This window comes from Micrasema longulum, unplaced genomic scaffold, assembly GCF_059751315.1.
Source record: "Micrasema longulum isolate JH-2025_06_02 unplaced genomic scaffold, ASM5975131v1 h1tg000340l, whole genome shotgun sequence".
Lineage (NCBI taxonomy): Eukaryota > Metazoa > Arthropoda > Insecta > Trichoptera > Brachycentridae > Micrasema > Micrasema longulum.
Window position 1 is genome coordinate 1,534,416 of NW_028277543.1, and position 22,290 is coordinate 1,556,705.

Below are 22,290 nucleotides of genomic sequence, written 5' to 3' on the forward strand. Positions count from 1 at the left end.
TTCAATCTCTAACTGGAGTAGAAGCTCCACCAATTCTCATAAATCAAAATTCTCTAAAAATAAAAATAAAGACAATTTAAATAGATTAAACACGAGAGTCATAAAAGATTTTTAAAACAATTTCGTGAATTGGTTTAAGCATTTTTTTTACAGAAACAAACAGTCAACAATGATATGCTCGTAATAACATAAAAAAGATACAGTTTAAAGACAGACCAGCGAAGTTTCTAAATAAAAATCATACATATTAAATTGTGGTACAACAAAAAGGTGTATTTTTGTGTATTTGTATGAAAGTAAGAGTAGAGGTGAGTTTATGTGTATCTGTGTGGGAGTAAGTGTACAGGTGTGTTTAAGTATAAGCATCATTGTATAGTAAGTGGGATCGTATCGCAGCCAGAAAGAATGAGTCTTAATTTATTTTTAAATAAATTAACGGGCTTGTTAAATATATCAGTATATGAAAAAAAATCATTATAGTTGGAGCAAGAATGATAGAGGAAAGAGTGTTGTGCATAGTTGGTGCTACAGACCGGCAGATGGAATAAATACTTATTTCTTGTCTCGCGAAAGGGGACATTAAGATTAATTTTGGAGAGTATGTTGAAAGAGTCTATTTTGTTATTTATTTATTCTTATTATTTTAATTTATTTTCATTATAACTATAGACAAATCTGATAACTGAATCAGGAGATGATTTTTTCGACTTGTGGAAAAAACGTAGCAATTTAGGGGATGAATAGAACTCCTGCAGGCATATCAAATAGCGAGCTACATCCCTGATGAAGTTACTCAATAAGCAGCAACCCCTAAGGCTGTATCTAGGGGAGGATAATACAATAAACCTTCCAACCCCTGTCCCAGAAGACCGTCGTTCCTTTTCTTCTGAACTCTTTTCTATGTTTAAGTACTATCACTTCTTGGTTTAAAACCTCAAGGTTTTTAAAAAATCGTTATTTGTTATGTTATAATAAAGGCCAAAAAGTTCAATATGATCACAATTTTTTTTGTGTATTGGTTTTTTTAATTTGTCTCTTAATGAATGAAATAATGTTTTGTAATTATTCACATACTCCAACAGCGATAAAGAACAAGGAAGAATATATAAAAAAGGCTAGGCATCTAAAGGGCTAATGACCAGTCATTGGTTGGTTTAAGCGGCCATTTTACACACTGTGTAACTCAACATTTTGCCTTTTTATATTCATTTAATTCTTTTATCTGTTGATGTTGAAAATTGAAGGAATATGAATGTTCGAATTCATGCAAAATTGTGAATGTTACACAGTGTGAATAGTGACAACTAAAACTAGCCAATGACAGGTCATACCCCCTGTAGGTGCCTAGACTCAATTATTTTCTTCTCTAAAATGTTATTCATTTCTGTTGTAATATGTTTATATTAACAGCTCTATTGGAGTCAGTTCATGTCTACAAAAAATTGTGAAAACTCAAAATACTGTCTAAATTTATTGGAACAGAGAGCTGTTTTAATTGGAAATTTTACACACTGTGTAACATTAATCATTTTTACACCTAAGCTACTATTCATATATAAACTCTCGATCGAGTAGCTACTCTCTTATTTTGCTTTTGTTACAATGTGAGTTAAATTTAAGTTCTTTCGGCAATAAATTAAAAAATTCTAGGTACTGAATATTTGAGAGTTCTATTTCCATATTTATTACATACTTGTGGTACTTCCAAGCCATCATTAGACGTGAAGCGTGTATTATGGTTATGTTTGAGAGGAAACTTGAATGTATTACTATTAATTCACCACTGTAATTGGGCCTCCTGGCCTGTTGTGGGGCCAAAAAAAAAAAAAAAAGAAAAAAAAAAGAAAAATGAATTAAGATTTTTGAATGTACCAAAGGAGCTAGTTCTGATTAGGACTCTTAAGATAATTGTTATTGAAGCTTTTTGTGCAATTATTATTTGTTGGATCAGTGTGTCATTTGCACATCCCCATCCAATTATTCTAAATCCCAAAACTGATTGAATAATACGCGTAATATATTTTTACAAATTCTTTTAGGCTTATTATAGTTCTTATAGTTATAAAAAAGTAAATTTGCTTTTTCAATTTATTTTTAATATGTTCGATTTGATTAGTCCACCTGGAATTCCCATCTCTATATAAATGCCTAAATATTTAATTGAATCTACTCTGTTCAACGATTTACAAATACATTTGATAATTGGAATTTGGTTATTGTAATTACAGTTGTGAATAATTAAGGAAAGATTCAGATTATATATAGTTTTATTATTAATAGTAAATGTTATGTATTTTGTTTTCGAGTGATTTAGTGTTAGATAATTTGAGTCTTACCATTTTTTTTACTGAGTTTAAGTCATTTTCAGCCTTACCAAATACAATATACCATATGTTTCCTTGAGATAGAAGCACAGTATCAGCAGCGAAGCTAATTATAGAGCCTTTCATAAATAAATTGCAAAGATCATTTATAAAGAAAAGAAACAAAATGGGTCCAAGAATGCTTCCTTGAGGGACGCCACATGAAATATCTCAGTAACTCCTTCAATGGAGATTTCTAAGTTTGCTTCTAAGACCCTCATGTATTTATTTCATTTTATTTATATATAAACTCCTGATCGAATAGCCATTCCCTTATTTTGTCCTCGTCTCTCTTTGTAGTGCCATTTCTAAGATCGTTTGACAACATGCACATAAGAGTGGGCCAATAATGTATGAAGTTTTTTTTATTTTTTTAGACATCAAAGTAAAAGAGGTCTAAAAAGTTGCACTTTAAATCACATTGAACGTAAAAATTATTAAAAAAAATATTCCATACTACTTTTGGCCTTCGACCGAGGTTTCAAGTTTATCACGGTCTAAACATTTTGTAATTTTTTTATTTTATTTTTTAATATTTTACATATTTATTAAAGTAATATACAAGTAATAATTTATACAAAAAATTAATTCAGTAGTAAAAGTAAACATACATATTTTTTATTTTTGCTGTTGGTTCATCTAAACTGTCTAACTAGGGATAACTTCCCCGTTCTAAGGCAGTAAATTATGTATTTTATAATGATATTTAAAAGTATTTACAGTTTTATCATAATGTGTGCTTTTTCAGTCTTAAAGGCAAACAATGAATATCCAGAGAAAACATAAATAATACCAAAATCTCTATATCCTAAGTCCCAAGTCATTACTAGTAAAACAAGCAACCAGCTTACGTCCTTCTACATCGGACAACAAATTCTCTGACTCCCTCCGACCAATATGGATTAAGAAAATTAATTATCTATATTGATAAAATTATTTTTTTGTTAGTAAAGATGTAACCTAATCACATTACAAATTCGAACACATTTTAAAACTACCGAAATGCAAAAAGCTTACACTCCGCGGAACTGCTTTCGTTGAGCGCTTGGCTAATATTGACGAAAACAATGGCTCATTAAAACAATGCTTCCTATTTATTACAAAACAAAGTGCAACTCACGCCCTTAGATGCTTGTTGAATAAGTTTAATGCACATTATATAATTTAATTGGACTCATTTTCTTGATGATTGTCGGCCTCGTGGTGTAATGGTCAGCGCGTTTGCCTGCCGAGCAAGAGGTCTCGGGTTCGATTCCCGACATGGCAGAAACGAAATATTTATTTAAAAAAAGGGTGTTTTCACACCAGAATATTTCATAGTCCCTGGACTGGCACCTGAAGCGTAAGACCGACCATTTTATCTTCATGTAACAAAATTATCAAAATACGCTGCGATTGGTGTACCAATTAATGCCCTATTCCCCATAAGGTGCGGAAATGGAATGATGATGATGATGATTATTTTCTTACTTAAATACGAAATTACAGCCGGTTTAGCGGAATTTTTTTTTTTTTCGAAAACTTCAAGCTTTGGTTGAGGGCCAAAAATAGTCTCAAATTTTTTTTGCATTTCGAGTTATCCAAAAGGCAACTTTTTAGACCCCTTTTATTTTAATATTCGAATAAAAAAAAATTCGACCCACCCTAATGCACATGTTTAAAAAGTCATTTGTATTCTGGGAAAACCTTGTACGACCATTTTGCGGAGACCTCTCCTTATTGTTCGGCCAGACATGCGTCAATGCTTCTTAAGAAACCGAATAAAATTATCTCTCTTGTTTAGAGAAGCATTAATCTTTTTAGGCTTGCATAAAAATCCAATTAAAAATGCCCGTACGATTGTGTATTTGGATAATCTTCATAATTAAATGCATCGAATAAAAAGAGATGAAGGATATTTGATATTTTTTTATTATAATGAAGAGTTTTCCTTTTTGAATATTTTAAACTGTTGTGCAACTATGAAACCGAGTTATTGACGTAAAACTGGTATTGTAAAATACATATTACGAGAGACATTTATAAAATGGCTCGAAACAGAAACAAGTTAGTCTTAATTTTACAACTAATACGAACACACCTAATTATGAATGTTGTTTTTTGTTGATTATTTGTATTTATAATATTGTGAAATATAAACAATTTAAATATGGGATTTCAATACACGGTACGTAACTATTTCTGTAAAATGTCCAAATTTGTTTTACATAAATTTTACTCAATATTTTAAGTACGGGCAAATGTTTGTAAACAAGACTAGATTCCACTTCCTAGGGAGTTATTTAAAAAATAAAAAAATATATATATATATTTTTTGTTAGTTTATTTTTCCATACTTATATTATTTACATAGAAATATAATAATAAAAATACACTTTAGAAAAATATGAACATGAATTGGAAAAGATGCCCATAAAGACTACAGCGTCTGAGCGTTGGCCATTCCTTTTTTAATTATTAAAAAGTTTATAGCAAATATATATGGTATGATATGACCATGAAAAGAATAGAAAAATAAAATAAAAACCAAATTAACATATGCTGATATTACGAAAATATGATTTATTTGCAGTATGCATTTATTTTTATTCTTAATTAATTTTTTAATTTTTTTTTTTAAAGAATGTGTCCATCTGCTCCTTTCATGCTAATCCAAGACCTCAAACCTACTTTAAACTGTACCAGTGGTTTTGTGTTTTGTAGTTCCTTGGTTAGAAGATTGAAGGATTTAGAATATTAGATTAGAATAGAGTGAAATATCTAAATTGTTTGCAACAGAAAGAAAAACATTTTTAAGAAGGGTATATAAAAGTCTAGGCATTTACAGGGCTTATGACCTTTCATTGACTGGTTGGCGTGGCCAGTTTACTCACCGTGTAACATTCACTATATTACCAATGTTTAAAAATTCACATTTCTTTTTTTTATTTCAACTAATTAAAAAAAATATTACATTATAAACAATACTAAAAAATAAAAACAATACGACCTCACTGAAGTTATTGTGACACTTATTTTTTTTTTGTTTTTTTACATTTGAGAATATACGATTTTATAACAAGACTTTCAATTACACAGAGTAATTAATGACTCACAGAGAAATTATGAAATGTTAAAACATGTTTAAACACAACGTATTTGTGTTTATATTTAATTTCTGGATACTTATATTATCCATAAAAGATTAAATATTTTATATAAAGTTTATATTTGAAGCACTTACTTGGTGGTTATTCATTATAATAAAATAAATAAAACAACTTTGTTTTTAACCACTAATTTTTATTTTTCACCGGCCGGTTTCAAAGCAAACAAGCTTCCTCTTCAAGTAACGTTAGTTACGTAAACCTTGAAGAAGAAGCTTGTTTGCTTTGAAACCGTTCGTTGAAAAATAAAAATAATGTTTTCACACTAGAATATTTCATAGTACCTGGACTGGTACCTTAAGCGTAAGACTGATCATCTAACCTTCATGTAACGAAAATGATCAAGATACGCTGCAATTCGTGTACCAATGCCCTATGCACCATTAGGTGCAGAAAGTGAATGATGATGATGATTTATATAAGAAAACGCACAATAAAAGAACAAAAATATAACGTAAATTATACGTTTGTTGAGCAGGTGATCCATAACTTAATTTATTGATTTAGCTCTTCCATCTGTTGACTTTTGTGAAATAAAAGAGCTGAAACCTTTGGTAATTCCCAACTTTTGAAACATCAAGTGGCCTCTTAGACAGGTCATAAGCCCTCTAATGCCCAGGTTTTCATATGCTCTTCTTTAAAATGTTCTCCGTCTCTGTTTAATAACAAATAAATGTTTGTAAATAAAATGTAGTGTGGTGTTCGATCATCTTTGACTACCCCTGTTAACGGGGAACCGGCGTGATTATAGCCCTATCTACATCAGGTGGTACATACGACATTGCATTATGCAGTGGCATTAGTTTTCCTGTGTTTTTAAAGTATATAACTATATGAACCACTGTAGTATGGCTAAAATCTATCAAAAATAGTACAAGTGTTTCATTAATAACTTTTCGATATACATTAAAATGTCTGCACAAACAAACCTCTTATATTACGGTCGCCAGTTGCTTGTTCTTGCTTTTACGTGCTAATAACTAACGTATTTTTCTAGCGAATATTTACTTAACAAAATATTAATACACATAAATGCAATTTGGGCATACACGAGAGTTGATTGATATGCTACACCTCTGACCTGCTCCGAGTTGATGTGTATGCATTATGTAGCCTAATATGGCTTCGTGTAAAGTACTAAGCGACAAGTAAAATTTTGCAATAGTTTAGTAACAATAAGGCCCCGATTCTAATATGAAATAAAGAACGCCATACCATGCGATTACGAAGATACACTACCGACCATTTACCTTAAAATTTTGGGTAGGTACATTGATAATTGATATGTACCGAAGGATCAAGTACTCCGCGGTACACATATCTATGCATTGAAAGTGATAATCCAACCTATGAATTTTTGCTCCTATTGCGATTTATTTAATACTCTGATTTTTAATTTTTTTTAAAGCCTATTTAAAATACGAAAGAGAAGTAAGTGAATTTCGAATATCAAATTAATTCGGACATAACTTTCAGTTTTCAAACCGAACGAACGTCTAGATGCTGCTATACTAACATATATTTTTATTATGTAACATATAGCAGCATCTAAGCGTTCGATTTGATAGCTCGGGGTAATTAGAACGCATGCGTAAGATCACGTGACCTTTGAGATTTGGTAAAAATATTAGCACAAAAAAAAACAAATATATAAACGAGTTTACATATTTTTAAAAACATTATTAACCATTTTCCTGAGAGCACGTATCTACATATCGATAGAACCAAGTGTGTAATAAATGGGTAGATACATATAGTCAATAAGTCAAACTAACCGACTCGCGAATTGTCAAATGTCATTTAAAAATCACGGTCAAGCAAGCATTTTCACCGTAATTGTGTTTTATATTTTTTAATGGTTTTGAAGTGGTTACTTTGAAGCCTATTATAATACTTAAGAGAAATACTTTAGTTTTGATTTAGCATTGAACGCGGAGTAAAGATTCTACTCTACAAATTGGTTTAATTGAATTATATATATTTTGTCAAATACTTAGGAGTTAGTATTGATATAAATTTAAAGTGGAAACAGCAGATTGAAAATATTACTTATAAACTAAAGAGACTAACGTATATATTCAAAACAATTTGAAAAATAATTAATGTACTGGAACTTTTAAAAAATTATTTTGTATTGTGCCAATCAATTTTGGAGTAAGGTATAATCGGTTGGGGTGGTGCGAGTGACACAGTTTTAAATAGTGTATTTGTTGCACAAAAATCCATAATTAAAATAATACTCAGAGTCCCGATACAGACATCTACCGAAGAAATATTCCATAAATCACAACTTATGACACCAAAACAATTATACGCTAAAACAATACTCACTTATAGATTCAAAACTACTCTTACTCTAATGAAAGTCATAACCTCCACAATACATCACATCCAAATAATATAATCACTAGATCCCCCAACACATAGACAACTTAAACAAATACAAACTAAAACCACTTTCGGACAAAGGGATTTTGAGTATTATTCAATCAAAATCTATAACCTACTTCCACTATCTATTAAAACAATACGTAACGAGAAAATGTTTAAAAAGGCTATAAAAAAATGGATAGTGAAGCTAGGTAGAAGTAAAATGTATTGTCTCATTCGCCCATAACAATATTGAATCAACTGCTCCACAAGTGTATAGCTTATGTTAGGTTTTTTTTATTTTCATTGTGTGTTTTGTAATATAAATAATATAGATGTACATAAATACCTTGTTTTTTAAACTGTATTAATATTTGTTAATTATCTTCGTTTTTTTTAAAGTTAGTCTTTTTTGTTTTTTCTCAAATGTAATTTAAAAAAAGTATATTGTTAAGTGTCCTCGGCACGGGAAACCCCAGTGAGGTCACATTATTTTTGTTATTAATTATAAAATAAAATATGATGTTTAGGGTAATAAAAACACATATCGACATATCAGTAGATAAAAATTCGCCATTCTGAGGAAGGCATAGACTGAAAAAAAGTTAAATTTAACATCTTGCTATTCATAAATCTGAGTTTAAGTTGGTTCAACACATACCATATCCATTCCAGTTACAACCGGGTATTCCCAGAACTCAAGGAATATCTGCGTGGAAATGAAATTTTGGAAAATGAAGTAATGTGTTGGGTAGATAAGTGGTTGGCAGGGGTCAACAAATGTTCTACAAGAATATTGGAGAATCGCTGGAAGAAGTGCATACAACACCAGGGTGACTGATTAAAAGATAGGCACATTTTTTCATCCACTTCGAAATGAGTCAAGGATGGAGCACAACAATCAACCCTCGTATATCAGGCATTTTGGATTTTCTAAAGCGTTTTTTAAACTTAGATTTCAGTTTTTCTCATCCACTTCGAAATGAGTCAAGGATGGAGCATAACAATCAACCCTCGTATATCAGGCATTTTGGATTTTCTAAAGCGTTTTTTAAACTTAGATTTCAGTTTTTCTCATCCAATTCGAAATGAGTCAAGGATGGAGCATAACAATCAACCCTCGTATATCAGGCGTTTTGGATTTTCTAAAGCGTTTTTTAAACTTAGATTTCAGTTATAATTGGACTTCTGATTGCTGGCACTATTAAGACTCAAGCCAGTATTTTTAGCCCAAAAAATGACAGAATAATCAAAATGACATCACAACCCTGGAAAGCCGACGAATACGAGTTTTCGTAAGTAAAAAATAGTTTAACCTTTGAAAGATTTTGCTGGTTGGGGGTTTAATGTGTATTTATTAAATGGCATGATGCATTAAACTGACTTAGCTGACTCTTGGGCTGACTGGGCTTTACCACGCCTGTTGTCTCTTTAAAGGCCACGTTTCTTTGTTCCTCGTGTCTCCATTGCGTAAATGTACTGCAGAAAGTTGTCCTTATGTAGACGGACGTTTTACATGTAATACTGTTATCAATATGTTTCTTTTTTGGGTGATACCGTGTATATTGGGAATTATTCTGACGTTTCAGCTACCATCGCAAGAACCATTTTCAGGGTAAAATGTGTATTCTGTAAAAAAAAGGATGTGTTTATGTATCACCGTGTCACAGTCGGCAGTAGGCACATTTCTATTAGTTTTTTGTAGTATGTAGTGCTGGGAACCATGTTGAGTTTAATTTAAGCCCGTCATCTTTGTTTAGGTAATTTGGGTGTCTGCGTATTTCAATTGCCTCTCTTATTATTATTGCACTGTAATAACTGGGTTTACGTTAAGGTTGAAAACTGGGTTCGAAGGCGAAAAAATGTTCGGTTCCCATAAACTGTTTTTCTATTGCGGATTTGCCAGGGTGCCCAAGTTTACACGCTCTTTTGTGTTCGTTAATATTTTTCTTTGATGTGCGCCCTGTTTGTCCAATATACACTATATCGCATCCTTGGCAACATAGTTTATAAACGCTCCCGTTTCCAAAGGATTCTTATCTTTTGGATTTAATAAATGGTTCCTCATTTTTCCTAAACTGTTAGTCTTGCAGAATGTAGTGTATTATATTTAATATAAAATGACGACTATAGTTATCGATTGTCTCTCTATATTTCAAGTGAAATCATTGCACGAGTTTTCTTTTATGTATCGCAATACTAGTTAAACCGGCTGTCCCGTGCTAGACAATTTTGATAAATAGGTATTTGAACATAATTTTTCCGTCACTTTTTCGCAAATGCCACTCCGATATTGTACAAAAAGACAGTCGCACATTAGACAGATTATGCCCAACTGAAATCTACACAATTTACGTCACTTTTTCGCAAATGCCACTTCGATACTGTACAAAAAGACATTCGCACATTAGACTGATTATGCCCAACTAAAATCTACACAGTTTACGTTTCCTTGTCCCGTTTTCCAACCCTCAAATTAAACCGATTTGGTTGTTTTATTAGAAAAAATATAAGAATTTTTTTTTCTATGTCGGTACTTTTTCCGTTTTTGAAAATTATTTATCATATTTGTTCACCGTATGTCCGAAGACGGCAGATAAAACAGGGTGCTTTTGTGGTTTTTAGATGGTCATAAATTCTCATAGAAAACAATTTATTAAAAAAGCAAAACAATCGAGACTGGATCTATAGTGTGAGAAAAAACAGTGCTTCAGTGCCACAATCCAGGAACAAAACGGAAGTGCGTTTGTTTGAAGAAAAGTCGGACAGCGTTTCCTCTTAACTATCTTGTTTATTTTTTAATACTTTTATTCAAATAATCAAAATGATAACGAGATTCTTTTATTTAAAAAAAATATTGAAAACTAAAGTGAGGTTATAATAATTGTTTTAAAAATCCAAGGACATGCTAGAACTGCTAAATATTCAAATAAAGGTAGCATAGTGCGTGTCAATACTGTACAATTTTTTGAGTATGCCAGAATATTCGTAGATAAGGCTGGATTTAACTCCCAGGCAACGCCTTAAACCATACGAAATAATTAGACCAGATGAATCTCTTCAGAACAATAAAGATTTCAGCTCTTTAACTTCACTTAAATCAGCAGATGAAAGAATCGAAGAAATACGGATGTTAAAACATAGAAAAAAAAAAGTAAACTCTTGATGGAAGTTCATTGTAATTTATTATAGAAATAAAAGACGAGTGATACTTTAATCCACAAATACAATCAGCTTGTCCACTACATGCCGCACACCGAATCTGAGGACATAAAGCTCATTGGCGGTGCCCACATACACGGAAAAGTTGCTTGTTGCCAAACGAAAAAAGCAATCTGTAATCTGGTAGCCTAAGCATCTTTGTGCAATCCAGAAGTACATAGTGTGCACATTGTTGGATTGAGAAAAAAAGGAAGTGAATTTTTCACTGACCGAGATTAAACTGATTGGACATTATCAATTTTCCGAAATTACTAAAACACTTTTTAAAATCCTTGAAATTCACACAAATACAATCACAGAAATCGTGAAACGAATGAATTTTACGATAAATATACCAGTCTCATAGATTGAAACCGGTCATTTTTAAGAATAACGTGGATTTAAGTATGACACATCTTTTATTTCTAAAATTTTATTTTATTTGGGAAATGAACAGTTCTACATACATATTTATAGTAAACAATCAGATATAGTGTATTAACTCAGAACTAATTACAGATTTCCACAAAGTATGCAAAGTTAGAAAAGAAAATATATTACATATCAAATAAATACATATAAGTTCATTCATATAAAAATGTTATTTTCATGTACTCGTATTTTCAATAATCAAAGAGTTTTTTAATATTTATTTTAAGAACATAAAGTTACTGTAAATTGGGCGGGATTAGGACAAGAATGCTTGCAGAGAGGATAAGGAGGGGAAGGGAGATGTACATATTTATTATTATAATGTCTACTAAGTAACATAATGCATTTTGAGTGTAAATTTTAAATCTGACAGAGTGATGTTTGTGTAATCAATATCTTTAAACTTTGTATTGGACACTGAAAAAGTCCTACTAAAAATAGCACCTTTAACACAGGATATTTTACTTATTGGTACATGAAACAGGTGATAATGAATCATTATTTTAATTTTCTTTTCAATTGGCTGTTCTCAAAAGTCGTGTCTGCAACCTTTAAGATTTGATCATCATAATTGATGTTTTTTTTTTTATAGTTTTGAAACAAGCGGTGGACAAACGAGGAAGGAACACGGCTACTTAAAAACAAGTGAAGATGGCGAACAAATCTTGGTAGTAAAGGGCGAGTTTTCTTACAAAGATAAAAAAGGAAAACCGTACAAAGTTGTTTACACAGCTGATGAAAACGGATACCAACCTATGGTGATACCTTTTAAACAACAATTAACTACACCGAGTCCCACAGAACCAAGTATTCCACAAACTACTGTTACTACTAAAATACCCGTTTATACTTCTACACACAAACCAAAATTTACACTTATGAAAAAGGTAATTCTTTGAATTTTCTAGCAATATCATATATCTTGCCATATACAGGATGTTTCAGGACCAGACCGGGAAACTAAAACAAAATAATTCTTATGATTTTTTTCAAAAAACTAATTTTAAAAAAAAAATATGTAATTGAAAATTGAGTTTTTCTACTGACATTTCTTGGTGGAACTGCATTTTCATTATAATAATAAAAATACTTCATAGTTTTATTCCACTTTTATTTATATTTTTTTATAAATGTTTTACCAGTGACCGGGTTTCGTCGTGACCGACACCAGTCTGACGATGTCGGTCACGACGAATTTATAAAAAAATTATAAATAAAAGTGGAATAAAACTATAAAGTATTTTTATTATTATAAGTAATTGAAAATTTTTGATTTTCGGACTGGTTTCCCTTCCACAAACCCCTTTTCTCCCCTACAAATAAAATTGAGATTATAAACTTATTTGACCAACTAAGCAATGCGCACCGGATGCGGACAAGGGAAGCGGCTGGGTAGGGGAGGGGAGGGGTATCGGCTTTTCGAAGAGATGCTGGTCCGAGAAATTCAGGATTTACTCCATTTAAAAAAAAAAAAAAAACAAAAAATCATTAAAAAAAAATGTTTTCGAAAAATTTTTATTAGGTTTTATTTTTAAGTTTATTATAAAGAATGATTTTCTGAAGTTTCGCCGTCTGGACTTGAATCGCCGTGTATATTTATTTAAGAGTCAGATATTAGAAACGATACTTCCATCATTCCAACAGGAGTAATATTACTGATGATTGAACGGTTGACCCCTCAGAGTAATAACAAGCCACAGCTGTAGAACCGCCCATATTGACAAATATCATTCTAGAATAATCAATCACGAAGTTAGCTATAGTTTTCAGCAAAACGCGCCGTAGATATTTAGGCAGCGACAAAACCGTCAGTTACAAAAAACTTGCGAGGATTTTGTTCAATGCAATCGACTTATTACAAAAATACCGATTAATTCATAAGTATTTTTCTTCAGTTTTTGGTCTTTATTTTTTTAAATTTAAATCTTAAAGTAGGCCTTTTATATCATACATATTGTTATGTGTGGTCTTATAATAACATTGCAAATATGTATATTTAAATTATAAATTGTTTATCACATATGTCTTGACCATTATTTAAAATTTTGATATGTTTTTTTCTTCATAAATATTTTTTTCCATTTCGTAATACTTTTTAATTGCTTTAAATAAAATTGGATTTTGTGACTTTGCCTTTTTCCTAAATGGAAGTCTAATTTTGTTCTTTTCTCTAGTATTGTGATCGTGTTCATGCTGGTTCCGATCAATTTTTTTCCGAAATTCTGTTTTTTTTTTAGAGTTTATAATTTTATGAACAAATATCATTCTATTGTAAAATATTCTTTGTTTATATGTTAATAATTTCATTTCATTTACCATCGACTTTACCCTCGTGTATATGTTTTTTTCAAAATGATTCTAAAGGCTTTATTTTGTAATACAGTTAGTATATTTAATTATGTGAGACGTTAATTTAACCAAATACTTTTTACGAAGTTTCTATTCTTAAACATTACATTTTTTTGGCCTAAAATTTGATGAAAGGAAAAATGCGTTTTTGTTCTCCTTTCTGCAATATAACGTGGGTATACAAGGAAAACCAGTTAACTACGTTTTTGGCATATTTGAGTTATGAATACCATTAACTTAAATTTTTTATCCTCTACCTACAAGTAACTAACTAACTAACTAACCATCACGCCATTTCCCCGGAGGGGTAGGCAGAGAGGATAGAACGCCACACCACTCTGTCCTGGCACACTTCCTTTGCTTCCTTCACATTCATACATCTTCTCATGCACGCACGTCGATTATTCCGACTTTTCACATGACCACTTTTAAGAATTTGTTGTACTTGATCATGCCATGTCTTTCTCGGCCTTCCTCGACTTCTACAACCAGACACATTCGCATCATAAATCTTTTTAGCCGTTCTTTCATCATTCATTCGCTCCACATGACCGAACCATCGCAAAAGACCTTTCTTAATTTTGTCGACAATGCTTATGTTACCTACAAGTATAATCGGTTAAATGATATGACAGCCATAAACTGAGTTTCAGACAATTGTAGAGCGAGTAAAAACGTGTTTCTTTTCAAATCTTTACAAGGAAAATCACTTAAATGATTATAAGTGATTATTTTTCAATTGAAGTTTATGTTTTTAACAATGAATATACAAGGAAAAAACGGTTAAGTGTCTTTGTCTGGTTTTTGTAACTAAAACAATATCATATTCAAAGTTTTTATTACAAGTAAAAACAACTAATATGTGAGTTTAGCTAGTTTTCATTGAAGTAAAAATATCTGCCTTGATGAAACCTTACTACAGCAAAAAACTGTGGTAAAAAAGACTTGTTAAAGTTATGCAAAACAGGAGTCATTCCCGAAGAATTCCAACGTTGACAAAAGAGTCTTTCCACTTCCGCTAATGTGATAGATGCTTTACTGAAGATGAAGGTAGTGTTGAATTTGATATAACTCAAATTCAGTTAGACAATGTCGCCGGCTAACTCAACCAGCACACATTTGATCGGGTTGTGGTCCCGTGGCTAGTGTCTCGGACTCACGGACCAAAGGTCCGTGGTTCGAATCCCACTCTACCCCAACTTGATTCCATTTTCTAATAGTGAGTTATTTACAACTCGTTGAAAATGGCCCTCAAAATTTAATATTTGGGTAAATCATAAGAACGCAAATATTTCTTTTTAAAAAAAAAAAAAAAAAATTTCTTCTCAAGAAAAATCAGCTAAATGCGGATTTTATTTTTCTTATTTTACTTAATAATTTTTTTTCTCAAAATTCTGTTGCTTTGTATTTCATATTAATTCTGTAATGTATAAAAATATGTTTCATAGATAAACAATAAGTATTAAAAAAAAACAAAACTTCATTTTAATGAACAACCAAACTTTAAAATTCAATTTACGCAAAACTGGTTTTTTGCAGTTAGCCGGTTTTCCTTGTATACCCACGATAATATGTACTTACATATTTTATGCATACCCACATATTTATTTGATTATTCTTCTCTTTACAATATTTTGAGTTTGTCCAAATGTTTGTAGACAAAAGACTGGATTTCATCTCCTAAGGAGTGCTTTTATAAGAAAAACAAATTACAACAGAGAACCATATTCTCTTCTCTAGAATATTCTCCATCTCTGTTGTAATTTGTTCATCTTTTCCTTCTTAATTTCTTATTTTTGTTTTAATTTGTTGCTTTCTTCCGAAAATACTTTTTCTATGCTCCGCGCGTCGGTTACATACATTGTATAAAAAATATTATAATCTAAGATAAAATGTATATTAGAGTGGGCCAATTGTGTGTGAATTTTTTTAGATATGGAAGTAAAAGGGGTCTAAAAAATTGCATTTTGGATCACATTGAACGTAAAAATTATTTTTAAAAATCCAAAGTACTTTTGGCCCTCAACCGAGGTTTGAAGTTTGCTTCTAAAACCCTCATTTATCAAATTTAATAAAACTGTTCTTGGTAAAAAAGCTTGTAAAATGTGTTCCTAGGCGTGGGATGACCCAACCGAATCATGAATATTTGAATCAATCAGCATTCAATTCGTAACTATTTATATTGAATTATTGTAGAATAAAATCTTCGTTATTAGTATTACAAGTTATAATGTTGAAATAACGCAGTTATAGTTTCGGGAGAGCTGTCCTACTATTGGCGGGTGATGTAAATTTCTCGTCAGCGTAACACTGGTCAATGAAAAAAGTGCTCTCCCGAAACTATAGTATTGTTATTTTAATAGAATAAACGTATAACAAAAATAAAAAAGTTTTTTTTTTTTTGATAATTACTTTTATTTATGGCTTTTTATATTATTCATCTTAGGTTGCATAGACTTACTCATGACCATTCTATTTAAAGCTTTGAATATATTTTGAACTCAATATTGCCCGTCAGAATTTATCCTCAAAACTTCTAAAGATCACGGTCGATCAACTATCACGCGACGCATTAACAATTTTGAAACATTATACGGCTAAAATATGCAAATAACGCTACATAGCAGGGATACCCAACTTGAATCGACTTGGGCGGCGATTACAAACACTATTTTCATCTGTTGGTGAATATTGAGAAGGTATAAAAAAAATCTTTATTTATGTACGAAAATATTTATATTTCTTTAAAAATTAAAGTATCTTCGTCGGTAACAATGTATACATATGGTTTTTTCCACACAGAAAACTTTTTTTTTTAAAAGAGGAAATATTTGCAATTTAATTATTTACACAAATATTTCGATTTTGAGACCATTTTCAATGAGTTGTAAATAACTCAATATTAGAAAATGGGAATCAAGTTGGAGTAGAGTGGGGTTCGAACCTCAGACCTCTGATCTCTGAGCCTGCAACACAAGCCAAAGGAACCACAACCAGATTTCAAATTTACTTTGTTGATAAAATTAAAGATTTATAAGAAGAGTAAATATTCGATATGATGAACACTTTACATACCAAAATATGTTATATGCAACTACTATGGGGAACAGGAAATTAAAATGACATAAACAGACTACAAAGATAGCAAAATACAATATTTAAGTTAGTATATGACCTCCCCTATCTAACAGCAACTAAAGAACTCTTTGAACAAACTAAGCAATTAAATGTAACTGATCTATTTATACTAGAATTTTAAAAATTTATTCATAAATTAGCCACTTGTATAATTGCAAACGAAGATCTGAAACTTAAAAAAATTGTAATAAACATGGACACAATACGAGAATATTAGAAAAATATCATAAACAACATTCTTAAACGAGACAAGGACAGTCGAGACTAATAAACTAGGGACCGAAATTATACAATAAACTACCAGACAAAACTAAACAAAAGACTCAGACAACCTTTACATAAGATGTTAAAAATATTATCATTAACTGTAAAATATGAATTTACAAAGTAAAAATATTTTGTGAAATGTATGTAACCCGTAAAACCCTTACACCTTATCAATGAAATAAAAAAATAAAAAAACATTTTATAAATATATAAAAGCGGTAATATCGCCTTGAGTCGATTTCTTCCTACCTACCCAAACCGAGTGTGAGTAAATAAGAAGTATATAGACATAAATGCCACACAAGTCAAGGTCAAAGAAGCTTTGTCTTCAAAGGTGTAAAAAATTATAATAATCTTCCCAATGAACTAAAAACTATTTAAAATAATATATCAATAAATAAATAAAAATAAAATTAATTTTTTGAACACGTGTAAAAACTACATTAAATTTTAAATACTATGAATGTATTATTGTTTTATGTTTTTTATTTAATTTATTTTATTTGGGATTTTTACAGCTATTACATAAACAAAATAAGTACAAAAATATTAACAATACTCAAGCCAATTTAAAAAATCCACTGTAAATCTAATGACACGTAATATACAAGAAAAGAGTTAACGTAATATAATGTGTGTGACGTTTATATAAATGTGTATATTAATGTGTGTATGCGTAAATGAGTGTGAGAGAGGGTGCGTGTGTGTGGGTGCGTAAGTATAAAAAAATAATTGTTTAAAACTTATAAATATATTAAAAATGGTACAAGAAAGAGCTTGGTAAAAAGTTTGAAACCTTTTTGTTAAAATTGAAATCAAGAAATGTTATAAATTGTATTTTTTAAAAGCATGTTAGATTTCAAAACCGTATTCTGAAAAATTGGCTTTTTATTTTAAAATTTAACTGATACACACTGAATGAATAATTATGTATCCTTTGTTTTATTTTTTTCTCATGTACTCGTATTTAAAATTATATAAACTCTTATAATAAATAATAAACAACTACAACAGTATAAATCACTTTCCAAGCATAGGAATTAGTCTCTTTTTTAGAGAGTTACAGTGATAACATTTACTAGATGTGTAAAAATAGATATGTATAGAATTTGCGAAAAACATATACCTTTTATGAAATTTATTAATAAAAAAAAATAATAAAAAAATATATATTCTCAGCACACAGAACCTTATAATTTTAAACACAATTTGAAAGAAAATGAACTAAAAATCTACACTTTAATATGAAGAGAGGAAGAAAGATATAATATGTATGGCTTTTTTAAATAATATGCTTCTTCTTTTATTTACGCTATTTTTTTTGAAAATGCTTATTTTTTTGTCTTCTTGCGATCAACCAGTTGGCCACCGGTGGCTGTTTTATAATACCTACATTCATTTTGTAAGATGCATCTTAAAGAATTTATTGGATGTGTCCAAAGAATTAAAATAATATTCCGGTTCCTATATCACTAGCTAATAAATATTCAAGATTAAAGATTAGGTCAAAGCTTTTTATTATTAACTACCGATGAGTTACTGCGTTGTCTTGCGTTGTAGGATTTCTATAAAATGTGAAAAAACAATACGGTCTTTTGACATTTTAAACTTTATTTTTTATATTTGAAACTTTATTTATAAACCCTTATGGATTACATACATTTAACAAAATGTTTTTGCTTTTTTAATAATAATATTTTTAACATATTTTGTAAAAGGAGTCTGAGTCTTTTGTTTAGTTTTGTCTGGTAGTTTATTGCATCATTTGAGTTCTTGGTTTATTAGTCTTTACTGTCCTTGTCTCGTTTTAGATATTGTATATTGTATACAATATTGTTCTGATATTCTCGTATTGTGTCCTTGTTTACTGCAATTTTTTTCAAGTTTAAGTTCTTCGTCTGCAAGTGGCTAATTCATAAATGAATTTTAAAGATTTTAGTTTAAAAAGTTCAGTAACATTTAATTGTTGAGTTTGTTAAATGAGTTTTTTAGAAGCTGTTAGATAAGGATGGTCATATACTAACTTTTATATTTTATTTTGCTGTCTTTGTAAGCTGTTTATGTTATTTTGATATCCCAATAAAAGTTGCAAATAAAATATATTTTAGTTGTTTCATAGGCTTCATACATTAGATTTTTTTCTCGTTTTTGAAATAAAAAAGGCTTAAACAAAACAATAAATAAGAATAGTAATTTTTGTACACCACTTTGTGAAAAGGACCTAAATTATTTTGTTATGGTATGTAAAGTTTGCGCAAACCAAGTTTTGTAAAATTTCTTTTGAAAATTAACGTAAAAATGACATTTTGCACAAAAAAATGATAAAAACGCCATCTATGAATAATTAATTTGATATTTCCGTTTAGAATCACCTTTTAAAGCATTAACAGTCAGTTAACATATTAAAACAGAGTTGAAGAACATTTTAGAAAATGTAATATAGAAGTCTAGGCATCTACAGAGCTTATGACCTGACATTGGCTGGTTTAAGTGGCCACTTTACACACTGTGTAACATTCACTATTCTGCGCAAATTCGAACATCTACGTTCCTTCAATTCTTTCATCTGTTGATATTTGTGAAGTCAAAGAGCTGAAACATTTATTTATGCTGGTGAGATCATCTAGTTGAATAATTTCACCTACATATTAGGCAACGCCTGAATAAATTTTCTTTAACTCTGTTGTAATATGTTAATATTAACAGGTCCCCAGGGAGTTGAATCCAGTCTTTGTCTACAAAAATTTGGACAAACTCAAAATGCTGTTGTTAAAATTTGTTTTCAAGCGGTTAAATTATAATGGTCACCTAATGCCTATTAAATTCACGTCCCTCGTTTCATCCCCTTCCTCTTTTTTCAACTATTTCTCCAACATAAAAAATATCATAAAATAATCAGTGCATGTAAGAGTTGTTTATTAGAATGCATGTCGTGTTGGTCTATATTTTTGTCCAAGCACTTTGGTGAAGGTGTCCTCTTATTGTCAATGGTACCAATATTCAGTACAGGAAATCCGTAAAAAATCTAGGAGTACTAATGGATGAACATCTCTGCTGGCGAGCTCATACTAATGAATTAAGCCGCAAAATATTTTTCAGTCTACACTCACTTAGAAGGTTGCAAAAATTCTTACCCATTAGTACTAAATGCACTCTTGTACAAGCATTACTACTACCCATTCTAGATTACGCTGATGTTTCCATGACTGATTTAAGCTGTGAGCAACTCGATAAACTTGAACGACTTCAGAATACATGCATAAGGTACATTTTTGGTCTTAGGAAATATGACCACATGTCTGATTATCGTAGGCAACTGAAATGGCTCAAAATTAGACAGCGGAGAGACTATCACTCCCTCTCACTTCTGTTCAATGTACTTCATAGTCCTAACGCTCCTATATACCTGTGTGAAAAATTTCAACGCTTATCAGTTCATGGTTTACCTCTTCGTTCTCATTCTCAAGGCACTCTCTTAATACCCATACACAATTCCTCTTTCTTCTCTAACTCATATAGTGTCCATGCGGCTCGACTGTGGAATCATCTCCCATCCACCATCAAAGATGTTACTACATTATCTCTGTTTAAATCACGTCTGAAGAAACATCTCCTTTCTCTTCCTTAATCTCTCCTCCTTTCCTTTTTCCTCTTTCCGCTTTTTTTCCTTTTTCCCATTGAGTAATAGTTTTGATTTAAGGTAATTTATAAACAAATACGTTTATTTCTATTTTTATATATTTTTCACTTTTTAATCTTTTTTTTTTTTTTTTCTATTGAATATGTTCTGTAACTTGAATTATAAAAATAAAACTTTTATTTTATTGGTTGGTTGGAAGAAATTGCCATTTGGCAATAAGCCCGCCAATGTACAAATAACATTATGTACAAAAAGTTAAATAAAAAGGTGTATAGTGGGTTTTGCTCTGTTGTTTAATTGATGTCCTGACGAAGAGACGGACATGTCTTAAAACCAGTTGACGTAGAAAAGTCAAATATTAAATAAAATTTAGTTGTACGTCATTAATTTACAGTTGAAATAAATGGCTATGATTAAAAAAGAAATATGTGTACAAAAAAGCGTCTTTTGTGTCGTGATGTATATTTAGGTTCATTGTCACATATTTTTGTTTTTTTTTAGTATCGTCCAGAACTGATGAGAGGTAAAAACACTGAAAAGCTTACGGGTTCACTTGAAAGATAGTCTACACCAAAAAATACCCTAACGCCGTTTCTCCTTAAGGGTAGGCAGGAAGGACAAAACGCCACAGCCCTTGATCGCCACTGAGTCATCCCTTTATGCATCTTATTATATTAATAGTAATTTATTACAGTAAAAAGACTGATTACCGCAAAGCGAGTTTATTTAATTACATTTTTTCATAAACGGTACTTATTTTCTTTGACATAACATGTAATTTTTTTTTTTACAAGAATCTTCATAATCGCTTGTAAATTATTCAAGAATAAATACGATAAAAAACATTTAAAAACAAAAGTCAGCAAAACATTACGCAAATATTATTTTAAAAATATTTTTTTGCACCAAAACAGGCCAGAAGGCCCAATTACAGTTTTGAGAAAAATCCAATTAAATTTTTGTGTGCTCACCTGAAATCGAACTTAGAACCTTCTGTGCGTGAGTCAAGTGTCTTAGCCATAACACCACGGATGCCGCCTTCTTTTAAAAATTAAAACAATATTTCTAGGCGATTTTGATCTAAATAACTCCGTAGGGAGGAAACGCAGTCGGTCTACAAACATTTAGACAAACTAAAAACATTTTTAAGTATTTTTTGAATGACACTAAAGAATAAAAAACAAACAAACCATTACGCCATTTCCCTGTAGGAAGGGGTAGGCAGAGAATATAGAAGACTATATCACTCTATCTTTGCATACCGACCTCTCTTCCTCTACATTCATACATCTTCTCATGCACGCACGCCGGTTATTCCTACATTTGACATATCCATCTTCAAGTATTTGATAGACTTGATCGTGCCATGTCTTTCTCGGCCTTC

The 22,290-nt window shown here is 30.7% G+C and overlaps 1 protein-coding gene across 1 annotated transcript; it reads left to right on the forward strand.

Moving 5' to 3' along the window:
• Positions 1-4,428: 4,428 nt before the first annotated feature.
• LOC148282337 (cuticle protein CP14.6-like) lies at positions 4,429-21,544 on the forward strand. The gene is made up of 4 exons (XM_088225284.1): positions 4,429-4,530; positions 9,047-9,174; positions 12,105-12,399; positions 21,408-21,544. The coding sequence occupies exons 1-4, from the start codon at positions 4,513-4,515 to the stop codon at positions 21,468-21,470; spliced, it is 504 nt and encodes a 167-aa protein (XP_088081410.1). The 5' UTR covers positions 4,429-4,512; the 3' UTR covers positions 21,471-21,544.
• The last annotated feature ends 746 nt before the right edge of the window (positions 21,545-22,290 follow it).

What these genes read in the sequence shown, in the direction of transcription:
- LOC148282337 (XM_088225284.1), top strand. An exon ending in GCCGACGAATACGAGTTTTC is followed by an intron (nt 9,175 to 12,104) that starts GTAAGTAAAAAA and finishes TTTTTTTTATAG; the next exon opens with TTTTGAAACAAGCGGTGGAC. An exon ending in AATTTACACTTATGAAAAAG is followed by an intron (nt 12,400 to 21,407) that starts GTAATTCTTTGA and finishes GTTTTTTTTTAG; the next exon opens with TATCGTCCAGAACTGATGAG.